The 8685-nt window shown below is 41.1% G+C and overlaps 1 protein-coding gene across 1 annotated transcript in view; it reads right to left on the minus strand.

Moving 5' to 3' along the window:
* Positions 1–535: 535 nt before the first annotated feature.
* rnf144b (ring finger protein 144B) overlaps positions 536–8685 on the minus strand; it is a 16073-nt gene continuing 7923 nt past the window's right edge. Inside the window, exons 5-8 of the mRNA XM_024268146.2 lie at positions 7734–7947; positions 5469–5598; positions 5303–5392; positions 536–1390 (exon numbers count right to left, since the gene is read on the minus strand). Coding sequence (XP_024123914.1) covers positions 1244–1390; positions 5303–5392; positions 5469–5598; positions 7734–7947 — 581 coding nt within the window. The 3' untranslated portion in view covers positions 536–1243. The remainder of the gene's footprint in view (positions 1391–5302; positions 5393–5468; positions 5599–7733; positions 7948–8685) is intronic.

Genomic DNA, 8685 nt, shown 5'->3' on the forward strand with positions numbered 1-8685 from the left:
TCACATATACGGATATAGTTCACTCTGAAAGGCTGAAGAAAACCATGGTATGGCCTCCTCAAGCTAACCTGATCACCATCTTCACTCATGCTGCAGCAGTTCCGTCTCCAGACACAAGGTGTCACTAAATCCTTTAAAAAAACAAACAGATGTGTCCTTAGAAAAAAAAAAAAACTTTTTTGACTCACTCAGAAATTACATCCCAAAGGGCTTATTGAGGCTATCATAGCAACATTTGGATTGAGCATTGTGTTCACCTGAAACCAGCAGTGATCTGTGCAGAACCCAGAGGTGAAGAAACAGAAGTTTCCTCCTGGACTACATGCTGATGAACGTGCACGCTACCAACTCCCCAGAGTTCATTTGGTAGTATTTTAAGAATCTTTACAGATTCCTCTGCCCTGTTTTAATATCTGCATTCTGCTCCATGGTATGCTTCACTTTAGTTTCTTCAGAATATTCCTAAAAACGCCCCCCCCCCGTCGCATTGGTGCCGTTTAGAAGTGTTGAGAAATGATCAGTCACCACAGCAGCATCTGTCGCTTCTTCAGCACATTTATTTTCCTTTACAATGGAGCGCTTAGAAAAGATCTGATGTAGAAACCAACAGAAACGTAGAAATGACACACACTCAAATCCATAAATACACATTAACAAGTTTTAAAAAACTTTGCGAGCCTTTGGTCTGGGACATCTGCTGGTGGAGACGACAAACGTTCTCTGTGCACCAGTGAAGCCCTATCACGATTGAGATCATCTTAAAGTGCTGTCTTTACACAAAAGGACATTTTGCATTGTTTTTTTTAGCCCTGTGAGATCCTGATGGTTGTCCACTTTCATAATGCTTCACTTTTGCATAAGATAAAAGAGAATGGAAGGCAACAGAAATGGAAGCGAGCGCCTGGCACTGTGGAGCGAGGCACTTAAGCACCCAACACCTCTGGTTTGGCATTATGACGACTGGCACATGAGAGTGGTGCTGCTCTTTGAACTGGATGTGGGGACAGGTGGAGTGAGGGAAACTGAAGGCCTGCCATCTCCTCCACATTTACCCATTCAGAAGCTCCTTAAAGTCTGCAGAGAACGTGAGCAGCTCTGTCTGAGCTTTGGGTCCGTCCTGGCTGAACCGGCTCAGAGGCCACAGTGTTGAGAAACAAGAGAACAGTTGTTGGGCTTGTTTATCCAGCGCCCTCCTCGCCTCCGTGAGCTCAGTGGAGTGATGGTGGCGGGCTGATGGGAGCAGCTATGACGAGGAGTCGCCGTCCTTCTTCCTCTTCTTCCTCCGGCTGCAGGGCTTGCACACGCAGCACAGGATGCAGGGGGAGGCCATCAGCAGGAGCGGGGAGGTCACCAACACGATGATGCTGACCCCCACCAGGATGCCCACCACCTGAGGGAGCACACGGCAGCATTCACTCACCGATGAACGTCTTGTGTTGGTTACACATAAAATATCAAAGGATCTGGACGTGATGAATCTGTACTGCAATGTTTAATTTCTACTCAAAATACCAGTTTCTATCATTTACAGGGACTTCACAGGTCACTGACATATAAAAGAGACTGGGTTTGATCAAAACCCTCTTAACTTGACTTGTTCTATAAGTGGACTTTAGTGCTTCCTAGTGGGGCTGGATATCGATTATAATCTCCAGAAACAATTCGATTCACAAGAGCCTGAATTGATTCGATTCCGATTTTTTCGATTCTTCAATTCAATTCAGTTTTGAATTTACACATTTAAACACATTTATTTAGAAAATTAAATATCTACTATATGATTTGAATATATTTATATTAATTTGATACAGTTCACATATTGTATAATTTATTAGTGAAATAATGAGATTGTTAATATCATACACCAGGAGTGTCAAACTCAATCACACAGAGGGTCAAATCCAACAAACTTTAGGTCGCGGGTCGAACAGGATAAACAGTTATTGAGCATTCCAAAACTAAAATTTAAAAAATTTAAGACTGTAATTTTTCAACATAATTAGGAACTAGATATATAGTATTACCTGTGATAATGCTAGTGTGAATGGTGTGAGCTGAATTTGGCTGCTGAAGATGCTGAAATTGATAGTTAAAAATCAGTGAAAATATTAGTTAAATGTCAAATTAGTATAAAAAAAAATGAAAGAAAAAAAGACAGCTAGCCTGTTGCTGAAATTTTGGCTAAACCTCTAATAGCCTAAAAAATCATAGTAAATTCCAAAATAGTCCAAAAAGCTAGCAGAATTCCTATTTTTAAAACTCTAAAACTGTAACTTTTTCACATAATCATGAATAACAGGCATGAATTTTCCCAACTCTGAAGGACATATTTATCGAAGTAACCATTTGTCATCTAAAACTCAGTTTTTTCCCTCATACTGTCTTCTTCTGGAATAAGGCGTGATGCTACAGCATGATCGCCACCTAGTGTCCAAACTGAAACGTCCTCCAGGAGAAGCAGAACAATGTTTAGAATGTTAATGATCTGAACATTTTAGTTAGAACTTCTTTTGACGAACCACGTTACATTTTATGCCACATGTGATAAAGTCAAGGCCCAGGGGCCGGATCCGGCCCTCCAGATCATTTTATTTTATTGTTATTAATGACCCGATGTTATCTTGCGCTCATTTCTAACTTGTATAATTTTAACAAAATATATTTTTATGGAGACCAAAATATTGAAAGTTATTTAAGGTTTAAGTTGATTTATTCTAAAATAATATTTCTGCCTTTTTATTCATAGCTATGTTTAAAAAATGTAGTTTTAGAGGGCCTGTGACCTAAGGTGTGTTTTAGGTTTTGGCCCCCTGTGCGATTGAGTTTGACACTCCTGGACTAACATATTTGGAAATACTCCAACTATTCCTCTGTACAAAAACTGGTCAGAAAATCAGCGAGAGAGCAGACAGAATGGAGGCCAAAATCTCCTTAAGTTCTCTTCACAAAGTGAGAAGGAGAAATGTTCTGAATGCTTCATGTTTTCCTAATCAAACAGTGGTGTTTGCTGTTGAACCACGGGCTGGGTCATCTCTAAATGCTCTGTGAGCAGAGCGGGTTCAGGTTGTGTCATCAGTGTTTTGGCAGCATGACATCACATGTCTCCGAGTTAAACGGGTTTGTGATGGTCAGGAGGGTTCCAGCACTGGAGAGCCCTCAGGACCTGCAGACTGACAGCAGCTCTTCACCAACACAATGGAGACACACACCCACACCATTTCAGCTCAATTATAGTTTGAAGCTAAAATTAGCAACAGCTCAGATGTGCAGAAGGAATCTGACACAAACACTGTAAAGCTTAAAGGACCTGTTGGTCGAGGGTGTGGCCCGGCCTGTCATGAGTTGTTTTGCAAGCAACAACTGCGCTGTTGTACTTTGACTCTGTACACAGTCAGCTGCGCACGTCCAGTTACAGCCAATTTGATCCTAATCGCAGAAAAATGACTCCAGAGCAGAGGGAAGCAGAAACAAAGTCTGTTCGGCTCTAATCGTCTTGGGGAGAAAGCAGAGATCAGGGCTGGGATTAGCTCTGTTTAGACCTAGGAGGAGATTTCTGTGGAAAACACAAACATTTCCTTTGGGAATGAAGAAACAATCCCTATCATGATATGATATTTATTCCAAATCGGTTCCAGAGACAGTATATCACAATTTATTAATCGATTATGACTTAAAATAAAAACATATACACCTTTCACATGATTAAAATTTTAAAATAAATGTTATTTATTTATTAGAGAATTAACCACTGTAACTACAATATGTCACACATACAAGTTGCTTTTACCAAAGCCAATTTTCTTTTGGTAAATTAATAAATAATTTTTCATACAACTTTCCCAAACTAAATGTGCCTTCACCAGCACAGTTCTTTAAATGTGGAAAACAAAATAAAGGGGTATTTATTCCCAACAGTGCTGAATGTACTTTATAAATGTAGTAAATGACTGTTGGATTAAATCTGCCAACTTCAGGTCAAATTAGGTTTGGGTTATATCTGGGTAAAGTGCTGAGCTAGTACTTTCAAATGGTTCAGGTACCTGACTGAACTGTGCTTTAACAATGAAAAAATAACATTTCTATAAAGCTACTTCACAGAAGTGTTTTATTTAAGTTTTTAATGATAAAAGAAGGTTAATGAAATATAAATAAGGGACAACACAGATCTGTTTCTTCAGGTTGTTCATGTTTTAAATGTGTTACAAAAGTATGGGATTGGGATTTGGTATCGGCAGATACACAAAATGCAATGACTCTGAACGGATCGGCCCAAAAAAACCTGACATCCCTAGTGACAAAACATCTTGTGTGGGCAAAAGAAAAACCTCCATTTCTCTTGTATCAGTTCTACCTTATTTATTTTGATTGCTGAACTTTTGTGCTTAATGTGTTCTCCTACTAAGAAACTTTAAACTTTTAGCATTATCGTGTTTTTTTAGGCTAATTTGGAGTTTAGCTAATATCTCAGCTACAGGCTAGCTGTTTTGGCTAACTTGGACTTTTTTCATTTTTTTAGGCTAATTTAGCATTTCACAAACATTTTAGCTGGCAGTGAGCTTCAGTGTCTTCAGCTATCGACTTCAGCGTTTTGCTATATATCTAGATTTTAGTTAGTTTAAAGCTAATGATGGTTAAGATGTGTGCTTTGCATCCAGTTTGGTCATGACCTGATCGGTCGACTAATCAGAAAAAATAATCGGTGATTAGTCGACTATTAAAATAGTCGTTTGTGGCAGCACTACTTCAAAAATAAAGTCAGAGAAAAGTAAGTCATGACATTTTGTCAATTTTTTTCACTGAATAACTGAAAATTGACTTTATTGTTGACTTTATATCATTATTGTGATATAAAATAATTGATATCGTGACATAACTTTTTTTTCCACATCGCCCAGCACTAGCACTAGTAGTTTCTTAAACGGCGGTCCCGGTACCAACTCGGTACAGAGTTTCAGAAGCATTCTTTCGTTAATACTGAGCTGTATATGTTTCATTGAGCTTTGTAGCAACAACCACCAGACTAATGAGTGAACATCTACAATGAGATGCTTCTCGTGTTGTTTTGGTGCAGAGCTGCTGAAACAGGCTCAGTGTTATGTGCTGACAACAAGCGGTCACAGGTTAAAGTGGAAAACTAAATATTTGCTAATAACTAATGAATTAAATGTCCTCTTGGCTGCATTTTAACCAGTATCAGTATTGAATATCACAATGTTTCACAGCATTGATTTTTTTCCTACACCCAGCTGAAAGAGGTCCCATAAAAGCAGTTTTCCCCACAGGTTCTGCAGGCTGAGCTCACCTGCGTTCTGTTCCACATCACGGAGGCCCTCGAGTGTCCCAGCTTGTTTCTGCACGGCCCTTTGTCGTAGTGTCTCAGGAAGATGTCGCCCTGCAGGTAAGCGTGTGTGCGTCAGCGGCTTTGGTTTCAGAGCACCGATCACATGTGGGAGTTCAGGCGGACTCACATCCAGGTTCTGCAGACAGTACCAGCAGAACGTGTGCTTGCAGCTCTTGCACAGCATCTGTGCACAGCCTTGGTTCCTCTCGATGTAGACGCCACACATGGGGCACTGCTTGATGGAAGCGTCGGAGTCCCTGTTGGAGTAACACACGGGAGAGGGGGGTTGGATGTGTGTGCAGTGAGAAGGTCTCGGCGGTCTCAGCACAATGACTCATTCAGATGGACTAAGGCCTGCACTTAAACTGGGTTTGTTATTTTTAGATAGGAAACATCTGAGAGAAGAATGTTCAAAATGTTGAGCAAACTCTACTCCCTAAAGTGGGGCGGGAGGGAGACGGCCAGAAAACACCGACAATGAGAGGTGGGGAAAGGAGGAAGACATTTTTGATTTTAGTTTGAAGAAGTGCTGCCATAAACAATTATTTTAATCGTCGACTAATCACCGATTATTTTTTCAGATTAGTCGACTAATCGCGTCGTGCGCAAAGTGGATGTAAAACACACATCTTGACCATAAGCTAAAAAAAAAGGACAATTAGGATTATAATTTATTAAACTTTTAATGAATCGTGCAGCCTCTGTCCTCCATTATTTTCTGGTATTAAACCAAGATTAAACTAGTAAGGTTGCATTCCCTGTGATAATGCTAGTGAATGCATTTTGCTGAAAGTTGTTGGTGAAGATGCTGAAGATTTTTACTGAAAATGATGACACAATTGATTATAATTGCTGCAGGGATTTAGTGAAAACTGTTGACTGTTTGCAAAATGTTAAATTTGCTAAAAGACTGAAGTTGACCTAAATTTCTGAAACATTTGTTGTAAAATTGCTTAAAATCTCTAATATATGCCAATTTTACGTGTTGCTTAAAAATGAGCTAAACTTCAAATTAGCCCAAAACTCTTCAGTAGATGTCAAATTAGCCAAAAAAGCTATCCCATTGCTTAAATAATAGCTAAACTCCAAAATAGCCTAAAATTCCTCAGTAAACTAAATTAGTCTAAAATGTTAGCATGTTGTTGAAATCTAAACTCTAAATAAGCCTATTAAAAACCTCAAAAGATGACAAATTAGCCATAAATGTTAGCTTGTTGCTAAAATAGAAGCTAAACTCTTCCACGATGTGAAAATCGAATAAATATGAACATTTTACGACGTTTATTTATGACTCCACTGTGTTCTCATGGTGAAAATGCGCGTGGTTCATTCAGAAATTACATTTAAACACGTTTTTTTTGTTCAACCACAATGCGTTGTGGTCTATATTCGCTAATCTAGTGAGCATCGATGCACACTAGCTTTTCACAAAGACGTCTGAGTAATTCTGAGTGCATTCGATGTTGGAATTAGTAGATTCAGACGGCACTAGAAAATGGCGAACGCACTATATAGTGGGGGGGGGGGATTCAGACACAACCTATGAATACCAACAATACAAGCAGTAATGTCCTGAAGGAGCTGAACATTTTGATACCAAGATTGCTGAAATCTCTGTAAGTGTGATTGAGTTTTAACGTGTTGATAAACGTCCAGAAAGGAGCAGGAGAATCACTGAAGTGTGAATGATTACTAAACATTCACACAAATAAATGAGGTCGGCATCTGAAACAAGGAAACTATTTTTCACCAAAGATAAAGTTTCGGTCTCACTGACTCAAATATAACAAAAGTGCTTTTTTTGGTGCTGAACGCTCACAACTTTGTTTAACTTTGCTACACTATGACTCCATATAATGTAAAGTAACGGCTAGTCGACTATTAAATCAGTCGACGACTATTTTAATAGTCGACTAATCGTGGCAGCTCTAGTCTGAAGCCTTGAAAGTTTAAAGACAAATATTTACATGAGCTGCTTGAAAGCAGCGTTTGTAAAAGTGCGGCGCGGCGAGCGGCTCCGTGACCTCACCGCCTCCTCCCCGCTTTGGCACAGAAACAATGAAATTCCCAAACAACAGAGCATCCAGGATGACGTCAGTTCATGTGCAGAGAGCTGCAGTCACGCAGACTCAGGCTGAAGCCGCACTGGTGACAGCTGGGAGGGGGACAGGACTCAAATAACCCCGACACCGGCCCAGCATTTACCATGAAAGCAGATCGATAGAGATTTTCCTCAGGCAAATACAGCTGAAGTGATTCATAAAACCTGCTGGTGTTTCTGCAGCCCGGTTTAGTCCTCTACAGTGTGCATCGCTCTAAAATCACATCCTGCTTTTAACGCGGTGTCGGGTTCAAAGCCGTGTGACCGCCAGCTGACCGAGGACTGGCTGACCTGTTTTCATCTGACGGCGAGGCCACGATCATGGGCTGCAGCTCCGGGCACGCATGGCCGTCCCGCCACAGCTCTCTGCAGCCGGAGCAGAACACCGCGCGACAGGCGGGGCAGGGCACGGCGGCGGGTCGGCCCTCGGAGCTGGGCAGCACGCTGCACACTGCCTGACACTCCAGCACCGGGCACCAGGCTTTGCTGGGGTCCAGCTTCACTCCTGCAGGGATGGAAGCCTCCATGAAGGACATGAACAAACATTTACAAACACTGAATGACTGAGAATACGTGCACTACAAAGCTAAGTCCATCAGAGTTAATCATCTTAGAGTTGGATTTGGAAATTTGAGGCTCGGCAGACTGAAATCCAGGGCAACAGATTTTAGCTTTAAGGGAGAAAAAAAAGGAAACCTCTACAATCCACAAAAGAAGATTGCTTTTTTAATTCCCTGACATCCAGTGGAGCAGAGTGGTGTTCCTGTTGGAAAGGCCTGTAAACTGCTCCGACTGAACGTGGCCTATATGGTCTTCAAGGACAGAGGGTCTGATGCTACGTTCACACCGAATGCAGTTTGTGCGGTGGAGGCGGGCAGTACAATGTTAAGTCAATGGTACAGATCCAAATAGAGGCAATCTGAAGTCCCGCGGCGCAATTTAGTATCTAATTTTTGGCAGGTTGCCGCGTCACATCTACCAATCAGGGACTCAGCTTTAGGCACGTGACGTTTTCAGACTCAATGAAGGGTAGAATATCAATCAAAAGCCAGTGTTTTTGTCCTGAACGTCCATCTATTTCCTTAACCCACTGTGGCCACCGAGTTACCAGAGCTCGTCCTGGGTACAGTTAGGTGAAGGTGGGATACACTCTGGACAGATCACTGGTGCTCTAATGATCTGACCTACCTCATGAGGTACTGAAAACCTCATTTGCCCAAAACAGCTAGCATGTAAATATTAG

This window comes from Oryzias melastigma, linkage group LG16 (genome assembly GCF_002922805.2).
Source record: "Oryzias melastigma strain HK-1 linkage group LG16, ASM292280v2, whole genome shotgun sequence".
NCBI classification, from domain to species: domain Eukaryota; kingdom Metazoa; phylum Chordata; class Actinopteri; order Beloniformes; family Adrianichthyidae; genus Oryzias; species Oryzias melastigma.